General features: G+C 37.1%; 2 protein-coding genes, 1 long non-coding RNA gene, 1 other non-coding gene and 1 pseudogene across 4 annotated transcripts; 3 read left to right on the forward strand and 2 right to left on the reverse strand.

Moving 5' to 3' along the window:
• Positions 1–2,748: 2,748 nt before the first annotated feature.
• Positions 2,749–6,240, reverse strand: LOC106386338. The gene is made up of 3 exons (XR_001277468.3): positions 5,944–6,240; positions 5,754–5,865; positions 2,749–5,658 (listed from the first exon to the last, which is right to left on the reverse strand). It is a non-coding gene; the product is annotated as an uncharacterized LOC106386338 (long non-coding RNA).
• Positions 6,031–6,246, forward strand: LOC125584971. Its single transcript, XR_007321864.1, has one exon. It is a non-coding gene; the product is annotated as a small nucleolar RNA U3 (small nucleolar RNA).
• A 146-nt stretch (positions 6,247–6,392) lies between these two features.
• On the forward strand, positions 6,393–11,414 carry LOC106386337 (gamma-tubulin complex component 2). Its single transcript, XM_013826192.3, has 21 exons — positions 6,393–6,640; positions 6,800–6,858; positions 6,946–6,994; positions 7,267–7,401; positions 7,561–7,692; positions 8,145–8,228; positions 8,321–8,419; positions 8,493–8,584; positions 8,656–8,728; positions 8,815–8,967; positions 9,044–9,163; positions 9,241–9,294; positions 9,428–9,511; positions 9,584–9,658; positions 9,750–9,860; positions 9,955–10,080; positions 10,179–10,286; positions 10,501–10,563; positions 10,644–10,718; positions 10,839–10,978; positions 11,125–11,414. Exons 1-21 carry the CDS (start codon positions 6,557–6,559, stop codon positions 11,246–11,248), a joined length of 2,040 nt encoding a protein of 679 aa, XP_013681646.1. The 5' UTR covers positions 6,393–6,556; the 3' UTR covers positions 11,249–11,414.
• A 179-nt stretch (positions 11,415–11,593) lies between these two features.
• LOC106386336 (cellulose synthase A catalytic subunit 7 [UDP-forming]) lies at positions 11,594–16,531 on the reverse strand. The gene is given in 13 exon segments (NM_001316065.1): positions 11,594–12,252; positions 12,335–12,688; positions 12,777–12,967; positions 13,071–13,272; positions 13,356–13,568; positions 13,662–13,925; positions 14,019–14,364; positions 14,448–14,714; positions 14,815–14,929; positions 15,349–15,439; positions 15,533–15,732; positions 15,815–16,010; positions 16,426–16,531. Coding segments are annotated over 13 exon segments (3,096 nt in total). The 5' UTR covers positions 16,501–16,531; the 3' UTR covers positions 11,594–11,670.
• A 766-nt stretch (positions 16,532–17,297) lies between these two features.
• On the forward strand, positions 17,298–20,924 carry LOC106383451 (annotated as a pseudogene).
• Positions 20,925–23,507: the final 2,583 nt, after the last annotated feature.

Below are 23,507 nucleotides of genomic sequence, written 5' to 3' on the forward strand. Positions count from 1 at the left end.
CCTTATAAAGTGGAAAAACATCAAATTAACATTGCCTATTAGAATATTCTCATTTACACAACGTTATCCCAAAAAAAAAAAAAAAAAATTAGGATAAGGTTCAGAAATTAAATCTAAAAAGATAACTACAAACACATGACATAAACCCCTTGGACCATGATTATCCGTATAACTGGTTTTTGAATTTCTTATTATTTATTTATTTTTTAAAAAAAAAATTAAAAAGGAAATCAATTGTGGGCCGCCACATGTCAGTGGGACCCGCACAAGGATCATGACAAAAGCGATCCTTATTTCATCTTCTTTGTTACCGATTTTTACTCAAAATATGAGGCTCATCACTTTAAAAACCCTCTTGTTACTCCTGATAATTGTATGCGCAACGGTGAGACTCATTGGAGTCCTTAGCGACAAGGGCATTTCAGATTAATCTTGGATATTTTGAATTTAAAAAAAAAAAATGATCATTCACGGGCCGCCACGTAGTCAATGGGGCCCGTGAACAGTGTAACGATCAATCCTTACCAAAGAATTTTAAACACTATTTTTTGCACAAATTCTAAGAAAATACGCTCCACACTCGCTAAAGAATCCTTCAAGAGCTCCCATTGTGAATGTTCTTAGAGCATCTCCAATAGGAGGTTCTACCCATTAGAGTTCTAAACATTTATATACATACACACATATAAATGTTTAGAACTCTAATGGGTAGAACCTCCTATTGGAGATGCTCTTATACTAAGGGACTCATAATACAAGGACATATATGGGGTCAGCCTTCCTATTCTGTTCACATACGCACAAAGTTTTTAGTTTGGTTAGTGTCAATCGAATATGTTTATGTTGACCAAAAAAACAGAGTCATCATTAATTCAAAATAATCTTCAATTAAAATCACGATGTAATTTATATTATATTTGTTCTGTATAGAATAAAAACTGACATGCCCCTCGAGGGGTGTAAACTCGGTTACGAATTAAGTTTTATGAAGTTTGGTTTGATCAAAAAAAAAAAAAAAAAAAAACTGACATTATATGGTTGAATGACATTATTTTGGTTGAATTTAGTTTTTACTAGAAGGGTGTCCGCGCTTCGCGCGGAATATTATTTTATTGCTGTTAGATATGATTTTTTGGATGATGTAATTAAGTGGTCTTTCTTATTTGTAAAGAGAATTATTTGATGTTTTATTGTGTTATGTAGTATTAGGTAATATGTTAATATATTATGTGTTTGTTTTTCAATAATGCGTTGTTGTGTGTATAATAGTAATTGTGTGGTGAAGTGAGCTTTTAATGTAAATTATATTGAATTTTAATAACTTTGCATTTAGGCATTTGTTAATTTTAAGATTGATGGTTTTAGCGTCAGAATTGTATTTTAATTTGTCACATTTTTGAACATTACTCTTTTAAAATGTTTTTTGCTCACTCTCCATATTTTGACCCTGAGTCGTCCTCATCTATGTAATTCGCTTACCTTTCCGGTGTGCGGTGCTTCTCGCCATCACTGAGAAAAGACTCACCTTTGTGTTCTTGTTTTTCCTCACATTCATCTCTTGTGATATTATCTGGTATTTGTTATAGATCATGCTTACAAATTCGCAATTGTGCGGTTGTTTTTCACTGTGTTGTAGGTTGTTTTGGTCAATATTGGTCCTCTTCTTTTTTAGATTTTGACTAATTTTAGGAACTATATCTTGTTGGGTTGGGTCAGAGTTCAGTTGTCTTTGATGTTGTCTTCCTCTCGTTGACTTGCCGTCGATAGTCTCTGCTCGTCTTGGTTTTCAAGATCTGGTTTTTGGTGATCTGACTTCTATGCTCTTTATCATATCTCGAGGATGGCTCCATGGTTTGATGATTTTGTTTCGTCTCCTTTTCTATCTTTGTTCTCTCATCTTGTTGCACCTTTCATTGCTGCTCGCTTCTCTGGTGGCTCTTTTTCGCCATATTTGCTACTCCAGGTTTGGATAGTGTTTTCTTCTGTGTATGCTTTATGTGCTTGGAAGGTTATTTCTAGTCTAAAGTTTGAGCTCTTGTTTTTTGGTGGTAGACTTCCATTCTCCCTCCCTCAGGTTGTTTCTTTTCTTCTCTTACTTTCCTTGGTGTAGGTGTGCGGAGTTAGTCTTTGGAGCTTTGGTCTCTTCTACTTAGAGCTTTGTGGTTCTTCGCTGGCATAAACGTCTTGTATGTGCTTGTTTAGTTTATGAGGTGTTTCTTACCTTTTAGCTGGTGGTTGTGATTCCGGTGCTTGTGGCATGTGTCTTCTTGTTTCGTGGTGACTTTGGTCTCCTGATGATTATTCTTTCTCTGACCTTTTTGGTTTTTTGGGTTTTTTGGGTTGGTGCTTGATCACGCTCCTTTGAGCTCGGAGGAATGTTTTGTCTTATATTTTACTCCCTCTGTTCCAAAATAGATGATGTTTTAGAAAAGTTATGATGTTTCAAAATAGATGATGTTTTGATATTTTATATTAATTTAAATTTTATTGAAAACTGTGTGACCACTGATGTTTTATATTTATTTTTAAGGATTGGATGAATTAATTTTGATTTATATTTTTAATGTTTCTTTTAGAAAAAAGTGTATACCTTAATTCTTGTTCATACACTCAAAACATCAAATATTTTGGAACAGAATGAATATCCTTTTATCTTTTCTAACATCTGCTTGTTCTATCCATGATATTATTGGTAAGATGAGGTAAGTTAGTTTTCTTTGTTGATCTTTTTCCGGCTCCAAACTTTTATTGAGTTAGTGTTACTATAGTATAATTGGTTTTTTTCTTTTGGTTGTGGAAGTTGTAGGTTTAGATTATGTGTTGTATTCTAGTTTTTTCTTATTAGTTTGGTTATTTGTGGAAGTTGTAGGGCAGTTCTGAGCGAAGTGACCTATCTTATCACATCGGTAACACTCAACCTTTGATGTGTCTCTCTCTTGCCTATAATATCTGTTTTGTTGATATCCAAATCTACCACGACCTCTTCCTCGATATCCATACCGACCGCCTCTTCCCGAATCATACATATCCTGTTGTGAGAGTCTGCATACATAAGTTTATCTTGGTTTTGCTCGTCATGCTTCTCTTCTTCCTCATCATGAATCCTCTCATCATAAAATAATAGAAAATGATAAAATAACAAAAATAATAAAAAATATTTAAAATTATTTATTTATTTATTTTATTTATTTATTTTTTATTCATCTTGAATTTTAGTGACCAATAAAATAAATTATCAAATTTTATACAAAGATGGTTAATATTAAAAGAGTAAATAGTGCATAATTAGAAAGTACTTCGCTAAATTGCAATAATCTATAAGAAAAAGGATTTAAAATGTAAAAAAAAAATATGAAAGACACATGTCATCAAACCCCCTTGCCACTTGTCATAAGAAGAGAAAAATCTAACTTTATATATAAAGATTCTATACAGAACAAATATAATCTAAATTACATAGTGATTGAAGATTATTTTGAATTAATGATGGCTCGGTTATTTCTAGCCGCCAAGAAACAACAGCGCCGACGAGTCAAAACAGCCGTGAAACACTGTCACAACGGAAGGATTTCGCCGGAGGGAGAGGATGACGTCAAGATGATGTCGGCGGGATCTAAGCTGATGAGTTTAGAAGACATTGATGAGTTTTCGGCGGCGGAGTTTATGCATAGAATCTCGAATTCGAAGTCTAAGAAACCGAAGCTGGAAACCATAGCTGAAGAAGAATCTGTCTTAAACGGACTTGAAATCAAACAATTATTAGAACTTGATTTTTTCAACGCTTTTTTAATATTAGTTATTGTTCTCGTTTGTAGTGTTATTGAGAATGAACATGTAAAGATAAAATTCTTTAATTTTATGCAACTGTAAATTAAGAATCTTAAGCTCTTAACCCGTTATGATAAAGTCTACAACATTTTTATAGTGTTTGTTTTTCAATCAGAATATAATAATTTAATGAATCCTAAAATCAAAATTACACCATCTTTTATTTATTTTTCTTAAAACAACTATTAAAATGATTTAAAAGTTGTAGTAGGTATTTTATACAGAAAAAAAAAACATACAGTTACAATAATAAAATCTACAGACTAAATGAATCCTACAACAAAATTCTATATCTAGAGTTAAACCAATCATCACTTAATTTGTTTTTTAAGCTACGCAATTGTTAGTCACGTATTAACATTCAAAACATAATTATTCATGATTTTTCACAGGGAACAGTTTGAGAATCTTTTACTTGTGGAGTTTGTTAAGTGGACAGATATTCAAGAAAAGTTGAAGTCAAGTAAAAACAGTTGACAAGTATATGGATGAGAAGGCTTCGGTAAATCTGACTTGTAGCGAGGAGATTGTGGAAGAGCTTATGATTTGTTTGCCTTACACAAGAACAACCTAACATATATGAGTAAGGGAAATTAGGGAACATGTGCATAACAGGAAAAAATATTAAGTCTATACACATAACAAGTTGATGGCTACGATATTGTCTATATATTATGTATTAATGACAAAACTATCCAGTGCGTATGTTTCATTAACCACATGATTTTTTTGATATTTTGTTTGTTATGTAAGGATTACAAATAAACATAACTCATATATAACTCACATGAAGAATGAAATAATAAAAAAGAGTCATTGAGAATAAGCAGTAACGACGATGGCTCCAACAATGGTGGTAAGCAGAGATCGGCGGTGGCTTCGTTCATATCAATTGAATGCATCAATGATCGATACATGAGGTCAATGAATGAACTGTTAATCCACTTTGATTTCTACAGATATGATAACTTCTGGAGAAAAACAATTACAATTGCAGTGCATTATTCTATTTTAATAGGAACATAGAATATAACATAAATATGTTTCATTTTTTAAAGTGTTTTTGTTAAGTTCTATTTTATTACAGAAACATTCAAGTGATTAATGATTTAATGATTCATATCATATGTATTCTTACACCTTCTGAATCTTATTAATAAAAAATAATTTCATATATACAAAATTATGTGATTGTATCGAGTATTCTATACTATATCATAATCATGTATAATATAGTCACGTAGTGGATGAAACTCAACCTTGTAACTAGTTAATTCATTTGTGTTTGTGTGATTGACTATAGTATGATAGCTTTAATTTTGGAGTGTCAATAACTTCACTTGCACGCGCTTAGAAAGAGATTTCAGTCATATTTATGTGCAAATTGTTCCATCTGCCGAATGCTACCGTAGAATTGCTATATTCTTAATTCTTTCCTCTATTATATATTGAGCAAATTCACCCTATGAGTAAAATGGACATGGAGGACCGTAGTCAAAATAGTTGACAATTTCTATGAACACGAGATTAGATTCCACAAGCAAGTCTTTGCTGTTATATCTTTCAAAAACTGGAGTTTCTACAATTTCAAAGCAACTTTCTACAATTTCATAGCAACTGATTCTACTACTACTGTTAGTCTGTTACAAGGCTAAAGGAAAACTGTTGTATCCTCAAGATCACGACGGTTGCTGCTGGTATCGATTGGAATATGAATCTCTTGCAACCTCTTGTTAAGCTGTGAATGTCTTAAAACATGTTGAATATCCCTTTATGCGATCCAAGCCATGCCCCCATGGACAATGCCGCCATCTTTCAAGTCTCTTTGCCCTGAAAAATCCAACATTACAAGTTTCTGATTCCACATAAGATAAATAAGAAAAACGTAAAGAAGCAGGAGAAGGATCATTGTGTAAGTAAGTTACCTTCAACAGAAGACCAACACACAACTGAAGGAACTGTGTTAAAGAATTTTATTCTCAGACAGAAGTTGACCAGATTTGATACTCCAAACGCGAGTGTAGTAGTCATCTCCTCCTGAAAAAAAATCACAACATTGAAACCAAACTCGTGATGATTTTTCAAGATCTAATTCTGTTCTCTTTTATTAATTACCTGAATAAGTGGGAAAACGACAGTCCCACATCGGAAACTCAAAGAAGAGTTGGCTTGTTTATATATGTTTAGGAAGCATCAGTGGTCACGACCTTACTTGAACAGGATCTGTTCTATAGGGAGAACTTCTGTGTCTTTGATTTCTAAGGAGACAGGCCTTTAAAACCTGATGATGATTCATGGCTGTGCGATTTGAGTGTGATTAACGGCTACGATTCTCCTCGGAGTCTCTGCGCCGTAGAGGATCGCTACCTAGCATGGTCTTGACCTCGCTAGGGTGGTCGCACGGTTGTCTGATAGGTTACATTTTTTTATCCTATACTTTTAGTTCTTATATTTTTTACCCCGGATTTTTTTTTTTTTTTCAACCTCAAACTTTTAATTTATTATATTTCATCCCAGACCTTTTTTTAATTATCTTCTTAAACGCACAGCGTTTTGATTTTTTTTTGAATTTGGTCTCGAATTGAAATTCCGGTCCTTTCAAACCGTACGTTTACCAACGTATGATTTTATGGTTTAAAGAAAACCGGGATGGTTAACTGATCTGTGTCTCTTTTTCCTTTAGCCCATAAAGCTTTTTAGTTGCAGTCAGTGAAGGAGAAGCGAAGCAATGGAACCAATGACGCCAATCTCGTGCCCTACGACTCCTCGCTGGAACCAAGACAGGCCGTTCCTCACCGGCCGCTTCCACCAGGTTGCTCCATCTCTAGATCTTTTTTTGGATTTGTTCTGTAATTCTCTCGAATCAAATTTGAATTTTCGACTTCTTTTTTTTTTTTTGGTTTGTTTAACTTTATAAAGAGAATAAAGTTGTTAGCTTTGACAATGGGTTTTGTTTTTTTTTTAATCTCAGGAAACGAGGGCAAGCTCTAGATTTGATGATTCAAAGCGGTTTACTCCGGACTCGTCTAGGTATTCTGAGTTGTTTCTATGCTGAAAGTTGATTACTTTAGACTAATCTTTATGTTTGTGTTTTGTCCATGATTCATTTGGTTTCAGCAATTCTGGAGTAGACCAGGCTATAGGCTGCTATGACACACCGGTTCAGGTTTGTGTTCTTGTCCTTTCTTTTCTTCTCTTGGCTTCCATTTATTCTGTTACCTTGAGATAGTTAAAATTTGGTTTTGAAGTGTTTAGTTTTTACAAGTTGGCGTTAATTTGTAGATAGAGATGACTTCTCCTTTTTGTGGCATAGACTATAGAGTAATTGGTCTGATGCAAATAAATTGTGGAACTTACTAGGCTAGGTTGGGACTTGGTATCATCCTCTTATGTTTATGTCTGCTCCAGTAACTTCATTTTAAACCTTTTGGTGTGCAGGAACTTATTGTCATTGATGATCTCTTGTCTGCGATGGTTGGAATTGAAGGGAGATATATATCAATTAAAAGATTTCATGGCAAGGAGGAGAGTATAGCTTTCCAAGTTGATCCATCTATGGATTTGGCGTTACAGGCAAGTAGTACTCAACACAATAAATTGTAGTTCTTATTCCGAACATTTTTAAGCAAGATGATCTACAGTAATCAACTGCTGAAAACCTGTGATTTTAACCATGTTATTTAGAGATGCTATAAGAAATTATAACATTGTAAGTATATTCAAATTTTGCAGGAATTGGCGAAAAGAATATTCCCTCTATGTGAATGCTTTCTGTTGATCGACCAATTTGTGGAGTCAAGCTCGCAGTTCAAGAACGGGCTAGTCAACCATGCATTCGCAGCTGCACTCAGGGCACTCCTCCTTGTATGTGATATAGGTTGCTACCTTTGTGGTAACTGTGTTGCATTGTTTGTTGAGTTGTTTTTCTTTCCCTTACTGTTTCATGTGGGGGAAGCGAACTGGATATACATTCCACAAATTGATAGTCAACTTTGGGGATTTACTTAGTTAACTAAAAGCATAAGCTTGGAAAGTTCAATTTAGAACTATTGGTGTCTTTATCACATCTCGGAGTGTGCATATTTGTATATATATGAACATCTAAAGTGACATGAATAGCTCTTGCTGCCTTCCTTCTTCCCATTTCACATGTTGAGTTTTGAGTTTTTTTTTTTTTGGTTCACATTGTTTTGTGTCTAACCAATATCTATTGCATTGTTTGAACTGAGAGCTATCATTCCTTGTTAGCGTTGAGGTAATTTGACAACATTCTTTGCTAATGCTGAAAGTATTTTAACCATCCGTTCTTTTACTAGGATTATCAAGCTATGGTGGCACAACTGGAACATCAGTTTCGACTTGGAAGACTTTCTCTCCAAGGATTATGGTTTTACTGTCAGGTCCGTCTTGATTGTTTGTTTGTTTTGTTGTTTAATCCAAGCTATAAATTCTGTAAAAAGTAAAGCTGATTGATTGTTTGTGTACCTCTCAGCCCATGATGGGATCCATGCGCGCATTGGCTGCAGTAATTCATCAGGCTTCGGCAAAGAATTTTGTGGGTTCTGCTGTGCTTAATCTCTTGCAGAGCCAGGTAAATTCTTGCTCTGGTTATAAAAATACCCTTTGAATTATTATGTCCTAACCTCGACGACTGTTATGCCTAGGCTAAAGCGATGGCGGGTGATAACTCAGTGAGGTCATTGTTAGAGAAAATGACCGAGTGTGCAAGCAATGCATACCTGAGCATATTGGAAAGGTTGATTTCCCATGCCTCTTTCTTTCTCTAATCTCATCCGTCGACTGACTTGTACTTGGTGTTCAATTTAGGTGGGTCTATGAAGGGATCATTGATGATCCGTATGGGGAGTTTTTCATTGCTGAGAACAGGTCACTTAAAAAGGTACTTTGTTTTTTTTTTTTTTTGCTCAGCTCGCCTGCACAATTGTCAATTGCTTGACCTTACAATTTCAAGTTTCTTTTGTGCAGGAGAGCCTCAGTCAGGACTCTACGGCTAAATATTGGAGCCAAAGATACAGCCTCAAGGAGACTATTCCTGGCTTCCTTGCAAACATTGCTGCAACAATATTGACCACTGGGAAATATCTAAACGTTATGAGAGAATGTGGGCACAATGTTCAGGTATGAGTGTGGACGAATTTTTCTTGTAATTAAAACAGTTAACAGTGTTTATGATATTGACTGTTATTTTTGACAGGTCCCAATCTCAGAGAGATCTAAGCTAACAATATTTGGTTCAAATCATCACTATCTTGAATGCATAAAGGCTGCTCACGAATTTGCCAGTAAAGAGCTTGTTAGTCTCATCAAGGATAAGGTAACTAATTGTGTTATGATGACTGCTTCTTTGATGTCATTCCGTGTAAATGCACTGACCATTAGTGTATGATTCAGTATGACCTCATTGGAAGGCTTCGTTCTATAAAGCACTATCTTCTTCTCGATCAGGTATACTGTTTCTACTTATGGATCTTCAGAGTTATTATACTTTTCTAGGCACAAATTTATCTATGTGATTGATAATTTATCATCTGTTTAATTTCTAATTATTTTTTTGGTATAACAATGTAATAAACTATAGGGTGATTTCTTGGTTCATTTTATGGACATCGCTCGAGATGAGCTTAACAAAAAAGTGCATGGAATATCTGTTGAAAAGTTGCAGGTACTTTGGTCCGCATTGTTTATTTGTTTGGTTCTATACTTTCTGGATTCTGAATATATCTTTATTATTTAGTCTTTGCTAGATCTTGCTCTACGTACTACAGCGGCTGCAGCAGATCCTCGCCACGAGGATTTGACTTGTTGTGTGGTGAGCAGTCAATTTGTCTTTTCCTCCTGGATGTGATCAATTAACTAAGTTTGTACACAAGTTGTTCTCATTTTTTGCATTCATATCTTAGGATCGAGCTTCATTGCTTACGACTTTGGGAATGCACAAGGACTCTGATAGCAATAGTATAGAAGACCCAGTGAGCATCACAGGTCTAGAGACATTTTCCTTGAGCTACAAGGTTTGCTCTTCTCTTCCCTTGTCTGCAGCTACCTGTTTGTATCCGCTTAACTGTCAATGATGTTTGATATGTTGATTGTGGCTTTGTGTTTCAGGTTCAGTGGCCATTATCTATTGTCATATCAAAGAAAGCCCTGTCAAAGTACCAGTTGATTTTCCGCTTTCTTTTTCACTGCAAACATGTGGAACGCCAGCTCTGTGGTGCTTGGCAGATACATCAAGTATGAACTAATATTATATTGCCAGCTTGGGAATTTGTTTCTATCGAAACCTTTTTAATTTATTTGCTGATTTAACAAACTGCTATGTGATTCTAAAGGGGATTCGGTCTATGAACTCTAACGGTACAGCAATTCGTAGATCATCACTTCTCTGCCGTAGCATGCTTAAATTCATCAGTAGCCTTCTACATTATCTCACATTCGAGGCAAGTCGTGAATTTTCTTTTTCTTGTGTTTGTTTTAAAATTTTATGTTTGCTAGTATAATGGAATAATGGAACAATTGAGAGAAAACACACCAAGCTTATTCAAAACGTAATTAGTTATGACATGATTTGATTGTTTCATTTAGCGCATTTTTTGGCTCTCCAATTTCTTCCAGTGTTGCATTTGCTTGCACTTATGTGGAACGACTTTTCAGGTTCTCGAACCAAATTGGCATGTGATGCATGATAGGCTACAATCGACAAAGAGCGTAGATGAGGTAAGTGCAGGAGGAGTCTGCTTTGTCATAATTGTATGAGAAAACATGCTTTATTGAAATAATGTGCCTTCATCTTACAGGTGATACAGCATCACGACTTCTTTCTTGATAAATGTCTGAGAGGATGCTTGCTTCTTTTACCTGATGTCCTCAAGGTTTGTTGCTGTTCCAGTCAATGTTATCTTTTCTCAGGATCAGCGTACTGATGTACTTCTCTATGTAGTAGAGAATTTTGAATGCAGTAGTAACAGCGTGATGTTTTTCTATATCTACAGAAAATGGAGAAGTTGAAATCGGTGTGCCTCCAATATGCTGCAGCTACACAGTGGCTGATATCATCGTCCATCGACATCAATAGCCAGTCTCATTCCCAGAAGACAATGATAAGAGACGCAACCGTCACAGAGTCCATATTGTAAGTAGTAACCAGGAGCTGTATCTTTATTTTCTTGGTGAATCTTTACCCTTTTATCAACCTCTCCACAAAAACTGTTTCCATTAATTACTTTCGAACTTCATAATACGGTTTGTTCTAATATACCGGTTTCGCATTTTTACCAGCAATTTCGAAAGGGAATTCAACTCGGAGTTGCAGAGCTTAGGACCAGTCTTGAGCAAAGGCTCTCAGGCTGAGCCATACTTGACTCATCTCTCCCAGTGGATCCTTGGTGTTTCGAAAGAATGAGACTCTTACTAAAAAAGCTCAGACAATTCAAAATTCTAAATGTTGTGGGACTTCTGTCAAATGAAATTCAGGTTGAAAGTGTTATGAAATGTGAGTGTGTTTAGCCTTTTGATGTGACTTTGTTTTTGTGAATTTCCACGGTTAAAAAAACAAATTTCTCAGTCTCTCTTAAAGCTCTGCATTCAAGTACTTTCTCTGAGAATGAGAAGTTATCTGTGAATTTTCTAATTTGCAACTCAAAAAGTAATTTTAGTCGAGCTTCTTTACAATGCAATAGTTTCTTTACCACAAATCCAGATGCATCCGTTTTGCTGGTTAACATACAATAAACAGAATCCATTTAAGAAATCCAAAACGAGAAGTGAAAACACTCTGGACAAAAGTACATAAAAGTTTCAGAAGAAAAAAAAATTGATTTTGCTTCAGCAGTTGATGCCACACATGGAAGTGTCAGGTCCTTTGGTCTTCATCACAAAAGGATCAATTCTCACCCAAAGCAAAGAGAAGATAGACGCCAACAAAATCGACCAAATCACCACAATAGTCGGTGTTCTGTTCTGTCTTCCCATCAGACCTTTGAGGAATGGGTAGAGATGAACAATCACCCAAAACGAGAAGAAGAGTTTACCAAACAAAGGTCCCCAAGACTGATATCCATTGTTGATGGCATCAGAGATGCCTGCAACGACGCCAACGATGTTTATGATGAGGACCGTTGTTGGAGGGATAAGCAGAGTTGTCCATTTGAACGCGTAAAGTTCTCCAAAGTCATCGTCATCTGTTGCCTTTGATGTGACTGTGAAGTTTGTGTCAATGCCTGCTAAGATTTTGAGGAGACCTTGGACAACAGCAAAGAGATGAGCTGAGATTCCTCCAATGACCCAGAACTGCTCGTTTCTCCACCACTCCTCAATGCTCACTCCACTCCATCTCAGTTCCAAGATTCCCGTTGCAATGATAGACCCGAACAATGCGATAAAGAAGAGACTAGCAAATGTGCTTATCTGGAGGAAAAAAACGGGAAAACAGATAGTTAGCGAAGCTAATGCAGCTTTCCAAAACGCTTTTATCAAATGAGTTACTAACCGGTGGCATGATGAATTTGTCGGTAAGGAGACAGATGGCTGGAAGAATACAGTAGGCAAGGAGTGGAATAGATGTGAACGGATAGATTGTTGTGTTGGCGTAGGCGAAACGCTCAAGCCATTTGAGTTTGCCTCCTTTGTAGCCATACCAGAGAGGGCTGTGACGGCTGAAAAAGATTTCAACAGACCCGAGTGCCCAACGCAAAACCTGGTTTAACCTGTCTGATAGATTGATAGGAGCTGAACCCTTGAACGCAGCTCTCTTTGGCATGCAGTAAATAGATCTCCAGCCACGGCAATGCATCTTGAAACCCGTCAGAATATCCTCAGTGATAGAGCCATAGATCCAACCCAGCTACAATTCAGAGATACACAAAAGTTTGTTACTATGGCCAGCTTCAAAATCACAAACGAGGTGCTACTTAACGGTTCAGTATTATTACCTCAGTTCCCCACTCAGTCTTGTCTTCATAACCGCAGCTTATGACATGTATTGCCTCCTTAAGGAGCACTGCAGGACTTGATGACGGAGGAACACCACCATCTTCCATCAAAGTTGAGGTTACAAAGATAGATGATTGCCCAAACTTTTTCTCAAAGTTCATCTCAGACATCAGATGCTCCTTATCACCGTCTGCTCCTGCCAAACAAACACTATCAGATCTGAAACAATCCCACATAAACTAAACCTACTTCAAGATTTGGCCGATTTTTATAAGTTTATTGGAATAGTTTACCTCCAAGGGCTGCTATGTCGCCATTCGACTCATGCTTGGACTTTCTCCGGCGCCCAAAACAAGGACAACAACCACAGCTTATCATCTTGGGACGTTTAGGACCCTTTGGTGGTTCATAACCATACAGAGCTTGTCGTTTGAAAACACACCCAGTACCAACGTAAACTGGACCTTGGATTCCATCTAGACCTTTCATATTGATCTGTAACAAGCATAGGTGGGTAAGAACGATGGTGCATTTATAATATAGACTAGAAGTTGAAGAAAATGTGGATTGTGTCTTACATCAAAGAAGACTGTGTTTCTGTTGGCGTAACGATCGTGCCTGTCAATACCATCGAATCTTTGAGGAAACTGAACGTAGCAGACCTTCTTTCCAATCTGAGGATCCATCAAAAAGCACATTGCTTCCCTCACGGCCTTGCTGTTATTCACGTAGTGATCACAGTCCAAGTTCAGCATGAATGGAGCATTTGTGAGTACACCTGCTACTCGAACCTGGCAGAAGTATCGAGAAGAAAGAAGAAGTTAAGTCATGTTAGGCCCAAGACTCAGGATAAATTTGGTCCAAGGCAATTCAAAAAAAAGTACCAGGGCGTTCATGGCACCAGCTTTCTTGTGGTGCTGAAAACCAGGCCGCTTCTCACGTGACACGTACACAAGCCGAGGGAGCTCGTTTCCTTCCACATCAAACCCACCGTTGCTGCCGAGGAAGACCTGGATCATACCTGGATGGTCCTTTGTGTTGTTCCCTGGCCAAGGCGTTCCATCTGGCATGATCCAACCTTCTATAGGAGCCTTTGAGGCTTTCGCCACGAGAGCATTGATCCTCACCTTGAACTCCTCATACTCTCTCTGCCAAAAAATCAATTTACCGAGTGGAAAATTTAGATTATAGTGAAAAACCAAAGTGATGATATAACTTGATCCCAGGTAATAGACACTGACTTTCATGGCTCGGCGTTCCTTAACGAACGTTGGCTGGACTTTGTCCTTAAGATAATCAATCTTCAACGTGAAGTACATCTCCGGTGCCCTTGGCTCTATGGAGAATTTCTTACAGAAGGGAACCCATTTTCTTGCAAACTCAGCAGTTTCTGCGAGAGAGTCGAATGTGAGCATGGAAGCACCATCGTCAGAGACGTAGCAGGAGATTTTCTCAACTGGGTAGTCCATGGCCAAGATTGACAGCACGGTGTTGGATGTGACGAGAGGAGGCTCCTTCATCGGGTCCACCGTACTGACAAAGACATCTACAGGTGCAAGCATGTTTGGTTCACCTTCCCTCTCGTATCTGTGTAAACAAAAAAAATATTTTTATTAAAACTCCAACTTCCTAGATTTTAAGGCTTCCACTTGAGAATATGTGGATTTTACCTGAGGGAGAGACGATCTAGATAGGTCTCACGATCAATGGGGAACCACTTGGGAAACTGATCAAGAATCCAAGAGACAGCGAACCAGATTTCACAGATCACAGAGGTCAGCCATAACCCCAGAGCATCGTGCACGGGGTTCAAGAGCCTGTACCGTAGAAAAACTGCTAGAATGACAAGCCTAGCAACGATGACCATACGGTATGGATTGATCTTGCTTGAGGCAATGGGCACTTTCCGCGAGAGTGGCTGCCTTGCCTCGTCGATCCTGCGTACATTTCGGAACAAAATTCAAAAGATTGTAAGCATGAATACGAATCATTGAAAAAAGAACTGAAGGAGCAGACAAATGTTTGTGGAGGCATTACAGTCCCATCTCAGGATCATCATCTGGTTCTGGTCCAAGATTTCCTTGCTGGAGCTTCCAGTCATCCATTCTTTCCCGCCATCCTCCCTCCTTCTTGTCATCCCATCTCTCACTGCCTACCAAATAAAAAATGTTATCAGAAATCTCTACATAATTTGCTTTCCACTTGAATCAAATTCATTATATACTTTCTTGAAATTTGCTAAAATAAGTAGCTCTTTCTCAACCAAGGCTCTGCTGATGACTTTCATAAAACAATGTAAGAGCCTAAAATCCTTATTTACAGAACTATGTCCCTATATATTACCAAACTGTTCAATACCTACATGGCATGCCTCATAAACCTTTTTCTGCATGCTAAGTGACCCTAAGCATCACTGTGAGACGACCACGTTATTTTTATAAGTAAGTTATCGTTTCCATGACAAATTCTTCTATTCGCACAAACACATATTATGAATATCTAAATATATGGTTAACAAAACATATTGTCTTGTCTACTACATGCTACAGAGGACAATGAGCAGAGACTCACCAGCTTCAGATGATGCATATGGATGCACACGCTTATGAAGCCCATGTTCTCCATTCGCATACCCTCCTCCAACTGGAAATTCCCCACTTACCTGCAGAAATCCAAAAGATTAACAAAAACTACACAAACTTGATCTTATTTTTGTATAAGAAAAAAATATCATGTAAAGCATATATCATTGTACATGTCTACTGTGTCCCCCGGCTATAACAGGTGGGAACCTTCCGTTCTCATCATCCTCAGGGCCTCTTCCGTAGCTCATCTTCCCATAAAGCGTGGACTCAGCAGACTGCTTCTGCTTATCTTGCCCATCATCGATATTAAACTCGTCCTCAATATCATCAATGTCCTCTTCATCCTCATCTCCTTCCACTCTTGGACTTCCTTTAGAAACCAAAAATAAAATAAAAAGCTTAGCTTTGTTGTTTCGTTCAGGCATTTCGTCGAACAACATGAGAGCGGTTACCTCTGAGACGCTTGTAACGAGTCTTGCACTGAGGACAGTTCTGTGACCCTTCTCGTCTCTCGTACTCGTAGCAAGGCCTGCACGCTGGAAAACCACACTCATTGCAAGCTACGAACAGGTCTCCTTCAACTGTCAGACCAATCTGATCTCCACATATCTCGCACACTTGTCCGTCTAGATTCTTTAGAGGCTTCGGCTGTAATAATTAATTAATAAATAACACAGAAAATTAATTTGTAAGTTTTTTTTTTGAGAAAAAAATAATTTGTAAGTTTAAATCAACAAATTAATTTGTATTCTATCGTTCTTATAACGTATCTTTAACATGTTACAACTCTGGGTTCTTTTTTGTTTCTGAATATGTTTTTGTTGTTACAATAATAATCATATAAATCCTAAATAATTTATTAGATCGACTAAGTAAATTCTCTTGGAAATCAAACTATATAGTAATAAAAATTCAAGAAAAATAAATAAATAGTTAAACAATTAAATCCAACACTGTTCTACATGTTATAATGATTATGGACTTTACTCGTTAGCCTTGTGAATCTTCTAGAATTTAAAATGGAGTTAAATATATTGTATTAATGTTAGACAATATCAGTTACCTCTTCGTGGTTGTGAATGACGACAAGTTCGTTACGGTTATGCGAACCGGCGACAAGACCGGCGCTAGCTTCCATAGTGGCGGCAGCGACGTTGGCAGTGTGAGAGAGAACGAAACCGTAGCTAGGACATTCAGTGTAAGAGGAAGGAGTTGGTTTTTATCAATGAAGATGATGCAAACCCTTTGTAAAGTTTCTCTCTCTGTATGGTACGTAGTTTGTTGTAGAGTCTCCATTGCCTTCAAGCTAAGCTTTCATTTTTATATTAATTTTATTTAATATATAGTTTTCACGCAACAAACTCACTAGCATTTTTCAGCTGGTATGTCTTCCTTTCATCGTTGCGGTTTACTTAAGCTTCATGACTCTCTCATTCATTCTACTGTCCTAATCTCTTTCCCATTTACTTCTCATTCCTTCTGTTGACTAAATCTGTATACTGATTAATAATAGTTTTAAAATTAAAATTAGTTGGAATATTTGGTGAGGTGGAGAGTGCAAGCCAAGTTACGTTCCCTGTCTCCTAAGTAAAGCTCACAGGTCACAAATGATATCTAATCCATTTTTAGTCCAACACAAACTTGGCACCTCTACTTGAATAACAACTAGTCATCCGAAAGGCAATAATCAAATATGATATTCTATCACAAAAATGCTTGCATGAAGCCCAAGTTTGGCCCGTAAAATTTCAAATCCAAACCCAGATTTGGGTCCTTGTTGGGCTTTTCCCGAGTATTATTGTAAACATCGACTTATTTGTAAAGTTTCCTTGTTTCACACAAAAACCCCGATACGTTTAAAAAGTGATAATAAAACCCAAAAAGTTGGGGGACAATCTCAAACTTGTATAAATAACAAGGGACTATAATTGTGATAAGACTGAAATCTAAATAAATAATTACCAAAAAAGGAAAATCTCTTACACCAAATCGAAACCCAATAATCTCTCTGTCCCAAGAGAGAAATCGATTCAGTGAGAGATAACAAAGATGGACGCCATGAGAAAGCAGCTCGATGTGCTCATGGGAGCCAATCGAAACGGCGACGTAACGGAGGTGAATCGAAAATACTACGACCGAGACGTTTGTCGTCTCTACCTCTCTGGTCTCTGCCCTCACGACCTCTTCCAGTTGACTGTGAGTATATATATATCCTCGATGCCAAGACCCTAATTAGTATCTTCTTCGATGCCCATGTTGGGCTCACTGATATTTATTCATGTGACTAGTGTTGCTAATTTTGGTTTATGAGTTGACTTTGACTTTTATTTTATTGATATTATCAGAAAATGGATATGAGCCCTTGCCCAAAGGTGCACTCTTTGCAGCTCAGGAAAGAGTATCTTTTTTTTTTAAGTCTGGAGCTTTACTTCTCTGTGTTTGTTGCTTTAACTCACTCTTTAGATATAAAGAAGCGAAGGCAAAAGGTGTTGGAAGATGCGATAGACAAGGCGCAAGGCACACACCTCGTCGCCTTGGATCGCCATGCGCCATTTAAAACACAGGTTGAGTGTGATAGGAAGATTGGTAGGGCTCTCAAGCGTCTTCAGGAAGAGAATGCCAAAGCTGCAATTGCTATTTCTGTCACCCAAGTTGCTCAGGTGATATCATCTAAGTTTTAATTCGTTTGTTTTTTTTTAACTCAGGGCTTTTCCTCATTATTTCGTTGTTTTTACTGCAGTCACCTGAAATTCAGGAAGCAGACCTGCATGGTAATTTACAAAAAACAAAAAAAAAAAAATTAATTTGCTTAATTGACCACCAGTGGTTCCTATCTCCTTCCTTTTTTGAAGTCCGTGTTGCTATTGATGTTCTATTCTGTGATGTGATACTCTTTTAATTCCCCCAGAGATAGTTATAAATGCTTGGTCATGTGATAGTTTGATGACTCGAAATTTATTACAGCTCATACAATGGACTTGTTATGTTTTCCCTTCGTGGGCACTGTAGTTGTGTTGGTGTTTCGGTAGGCTTCTCTACAATGACTAGAATAGGCTATCTGATCGGAAATGTCTCTGATATATGCTTCTTTCCGCTAGTTAATTTGTTTTAATCAGGCTACAAGATGCATATGCACTCAGTTTAAGAATTGAACTTGCCACTTCCTGTTTGAATATACCAGGTGCTCAAGTTGTGATATGTTTAGGTTTTCATCTTTTGGAACATTAATCTGAATCTGTGCTGTTGAGTGAGATGGTTTTCACCTTCTAATTTTTTTTTTTTCATTCGAATATCATATTCTCTTGATAATTTTCACAAAATGGCTTGTATGTCTAGCTTCTGTTAATGATCGTTGTGGTTGTATAAAACTTTGAATGCTTTTATTATCTTTAGAAATGATGCTGTCAAATTGCAGATCTTGAAGGAAAAACGGATCTGAAAATTAGTTGAAGAGATGAGGACTAAGAGAGCTGACTTACAGGTATGTGAATACGTGCTTTGCTATTCGCCGCGTCTGGTAATTTATTAACAGTCAAGTCCTTTTTCTTGTTTCTCTACAGGCTGTGCTGCTGTTGGAGGCCTTCAACAAAGATAGGGCAGCCTTGCCCACTCCTGCTCAGCAGCCATCTGCAGCATTACCTCCGCCCAATCCTCGTACTCAAGAGATGATCAATGAGAAATTAAAGAAAGCTGAAGAGTTTGGTAAGGGGCTATCTTCTAACTTGTATCTCTTTCGCTATATAAGATGATTTTGAAGTTAAGTGACCATAGCAGTGGTTTAATGTTGCGGCCTCTTTGTTTCTTGATTTTCCTCTTATGATTTTTACGTACCAACTTCCTTCGCCAACGTAAAAATTTCTGGTGGCTAATCTAAAAATTTACTTGACGTAATAACTAATAAGTAGTGATCATTATGATTTATGAATGTACAAAGCTGAGCTTAAGAAACATTTGTGATTTGCAATGTCGGAAACAGTCTGTATGTAGTTATATACCTACATAAAGAACGTCTTACCTTTCAATGTTGGAAACAGAAAACGTAGAGTTACAAGATTTATATGTTATTTCAGGCGAACTAGGAATGGTTGATGAGGCGCAAAAAGCACTAGAAGAGGCTGAAGCTCTCAAGAAGGTTTGTGTTTTTTTCCGTTTTCTGTTTAGCACTTGTAGAATGTGGAGATGTTTTTGAATTCTATCGACACAGGGATCTCTCTTTTGTCTAGTTTTGGGTAAATTGCTTAAAGAGTTGGGCATGCTTATTGTAATAACTTGCCTGCACATTTTTTCAGCTTACCCCTAGACAAGAACCTGCAGGGGATCCAACCAAGTAAGTTGAAACTGCAGTCCCTATTTCTTTTGTAGGTTTTGTTAGTTGGTAGCCTCACACTCTGTTCCTTTGTTATCGCAGACAGACCAGAAGCTGCGTCTGTGTGACATATGCGGAGCATTCTTGAGCATCTATGACAGGTTAAGTTTGGTTACTATAAACGGTTTATGCTCTATGGCTCCTTGGCATTTCAAATGAAAGCTAGAAATAGATTTTCGGTTGCAAGTGGCTAATTATTTGACTTCGGCTATTGTACCTCCTTGTCACCAGCAGGCTATTTGGGCCCAGTTTTACGAGGATTACTTTTGCAGCTAATACATGTGCGTTCTTTCTTGATTTACTGTTGCCTGTTAGAGATAAATAATTGAGCTGCCTTTAAACTTTATCTATGTCACCAATCTTTGATTTGCATTTAGCAATGCCAAAAAATCTTTTGTGCTGGCTTTAGTGATCGTCGGTTAGCTGATCATTTTGGAGGGAAGCTTCATTTGGGTTACATGCTGATCCGAGACAAATTAGCAGAGCTTCAGGTAATAATAAACAATATGATTTTCTGCTTTAATTTTTGTGTGTTCGTTCTCAGTGTAGACTGTGTAGTTATCCTCTCTCTGTTTTCTGTAGGAGGAAAAGAACAAAGTTCACAAGGAATGGGTGGAAGAAAGGAGGTCCTAATCTTTTAGATGAATTCTTGGTTTACTTGTTTAACTCCTCAACATTTTCGCTGAGAAACTACCAATCACAGATCAAAGGAGAGGAGCAGAGAGCGAGAATCAAGTAAAGAGAGAGACAGAGGAGATAGCCGTGACCGTGGTAGAGATATTGACCGTAGGAATAGAGATCGCGACAGGCATCATGAGCATGACAGAAACTATAATCAGTCACGCGGGTATGACTCGAGAAGCAGGCGCAGTTCGCGTTCCCGGTCGAGGGAAAGACCAAGAGATTATGATCGCCGCAGGTAACTTAAGAAAACAGTATTATTATTTACTGGTTGCATCTAAAATATAGCTATTAAGACTGCCGGAGATAGTTGCAGCAAGTTTAAGAAGTTTTTAGAGACTCGTCTAGAATCAATTTGATGTTGCAAACGCTTCTGTTTTTCTTGTGTTCAAGATTTGTGAGATTGTAAGTTGCTTAGTTTGCAAGAGGAGTTTCTTGGAATGTTCTAACCTTTTTTATATGTTGTTGTTGAGTATTGTGATGATGCAATATAAACTTCAGAATTTATTTAGCTTTTCGTTAAAAGCTTCTTTCTTAAGAAGAATAACTCCAAAGGAAGCTGTTTAATCTTGAAACAGGATGAAACATTTAGTTTGATTCCATTAATGTACTCTTGAATCAAAGCTGTCTAGTTTGGTTCCATTAATGATTGATAAGAGAAAACACTCCTAGTAGATCGTACTTATGTTTATGCAAATAGCGAAAAAACCATCATACATATACTATTGTTGACAATCATGAAAACGTGTAAAAATGAAAGAAAATAGAAACTGAAGAACCAAATACTGTTTAGATGATCCTTACAAAAACATGAGATTCTCTACCAGGTTAGATGAGAGAGACTCTACACAATAGCCGGTATCCTCTGTTGTGTTTCCAAGTATATAAACTGTTTGTTCACTACTCGTCTTCATATCGTAATAGCCGGGATTGTTGTAGACAAAACAAAAGTCTTCGTCGACCATTCCTCCTTAGCATCATCTTCTAATACACACAATCGAACGTCCGTTGCAAGGTAGAGGACAGCTAGCTTTTCCTCGTAGCTTATCAACTTTGAAGACTCAAAGTGCATATAATAACTTCTACTACTACTACTAGGTCCTTTTATAGGATAAAGTTTTTCTGACCTAACATCAAAACTCATGATTGTCAAATCATACATCTTTGTGCCAGTATTGAGACCTTGATAATACAAAACACCACTTATACACAGCTCTTGTCCGAAGGGAGCGTGAGAAATAATATTGTTTTCAATCTTCTTCCAAGAGCTCTCGGTTCCCACTGTCAAAACCCTAAACACTTTAACTAAATCGTGCATCCCACCTAACATGGCGCACAACACTTTATATCCATTCTCGATGGGATCATACCCCAAGTAGTAGTGTATGGGTCAAGGTAATGAATCTTCTAGTGCAAGGGTTATATATCACAAGTCTAGTGGCTTGTGCATAACATATCAAACCGTGGACAGAAGGAGAAACAGTGGACCATTGTGTGGACCATTGTGAAGAGTTGCAACTCGCATGGAAAGCTGTGAAAGAAGATGATTCATGCGTTTTTGAGGAAAGAGCCGATCCGCAGTATCCATGTCTGAACAAGAAGAGGAGACCTTTAGGTCTAGTCAAAGACACATCCATGAATAACTTCATAAAATCTCGACTGCGGATGGTGGAAGCCCATAGCTTAGATACGGAAAGGAACCGGATAAGGGTTTTAACCGGCAACCGTTTGAGTATCTCCATCACGAGATCAAGCGGAAGCGAATCTGACTTCACGTTGGTAAGCTTCATCCTTTGTGTTTCCATGGTTGAGAGAAGAAACGAATGAACACGTTTTTTTTTTTCGCGTTCTGCCTTCTTAGTTATATACATCCTACCAGGGTCCGCTTAACTTGTTGAAGGGCCCTGGGCAAAATTTTTTTAAGACCCTTTAATTAATTAATTTAATATAATTATTATAAAGAATGTTAAAAATTTAAAAACAAATTAGCTAAACTTATTATTTTGGTTTGCATTTTAAGGTTAAAATGGTGCCCTTATTGTTAAAAAAAGTTGTGCCCTTATTGTTAAAAAAGAAATACAAATCTGAGCCCTTATTATTAGTAAATTCATAATATTTTAGGCGGGCCCTGGCCCCTGGGGCAGGTGCACTGCTTGCCTTCCCCTTTAAGCCGACCCTGCATCCTACGATGGTAAAACCCTAGAGCATTGTAAACATGCTGCAATTGTAAATCGAGGAAATGTTGACGTTTTCAGGGTTTACTTAACAAAACTAGTTTGTAAATACGATTTCTAAAAACAAATAATCCATTACAACTCTACGTCTAATCTATTAATTTACAGTCTTATTTTTATCTACCATTAAATATTGTCATTTAAGTTTGGACATATTCTAAATTCAGCCATTTATTATACACATGTATCATACAAAATATCCTTATATTATACACATGTTGTCATTTAAGTTACTTAATTCAACCTAGGCATAGACATTCGGGGTCCCAATCGGATTTCGGTTTAGTCCAATCAGGTTTCGGTTTTTCGGGTTTATCAAAATCAGCCCCATTCGGGTTATATAAAAATTCGGTTCGGGTTCTATCGGATTCGGGTCGGGGTTAGTAAATCTTCAAAAAACTGGTTCGAGTCTCAATCGGTTCTTCGGTTTAAATGTACATGATTTATATCTACTTTGTAACCAAAAAGTAAGTAAAATCGGTTCTTCGGTTTTAAAATACTTGATTTGTACCTATTTTGTAACCAAAACATAAATAAAATCGGTTCAAAAAAAATAAAGGAACATCAAATGTGATCATTCAAAATCAATTGAAAGGTAAAAATAGTTATTGATCGAAGGAAAACCAAATAAATGAAAGTATAAAACGAAAACCAAGTTCTCATGAAATGAAAAATATTATTTAATGAAAACAAAACCAAAATCTAAAAACTTCAACCTTCAACCACCACCTTCAACCATCAATCTTCATATAATATATAATTATTTTCGATGTTCAATATATTTTGAATACATATTAGGAATTGAGATCATGTTTGGTACAAGTTCTTTTTGGAAATTTTGAATGTTTGGGTTCTATCGGGTAT

The sequence above is a fragment of the Brassica napus genome, chromosome C3 (genome assembly GCF_020379485.1).
Source record: "Brassica napus cultivar Da-Ae chromosome C3, Da-Ae, whole genome shotgun sequence".
Lineage (NCBI taxonomy): Eukaryota > Viridiplantae > Streptophyta > Magnoliopsida > Brassicales > Brassicaceae > Brassica > Brassica napus.

Bases quoted from the DNA above. Each gene is read 5' to 3' on its own strand.
- LOC106386337 (XM_013826192.3), top strand. From the start codon at position 6,557: ATGGAACCAATGACGCCAATCTCGTGCCCTACGACTCCTCGCTGGAAC. The intron at 9,164-9,240 runs GTAACTAATTGT...TGTATGATTCAG, and splicing joins TTAGTCTCATCAAGGATAAG to TATGACCTCATTGGAAGGCT. The intron at 10,979-11,124 runs GTAAGTAGTAAC...CATTTTTACCAG, and splicing joins ACCGTCACAGAGTCCATATT to CAATTTCGAAAGGGAATTCA.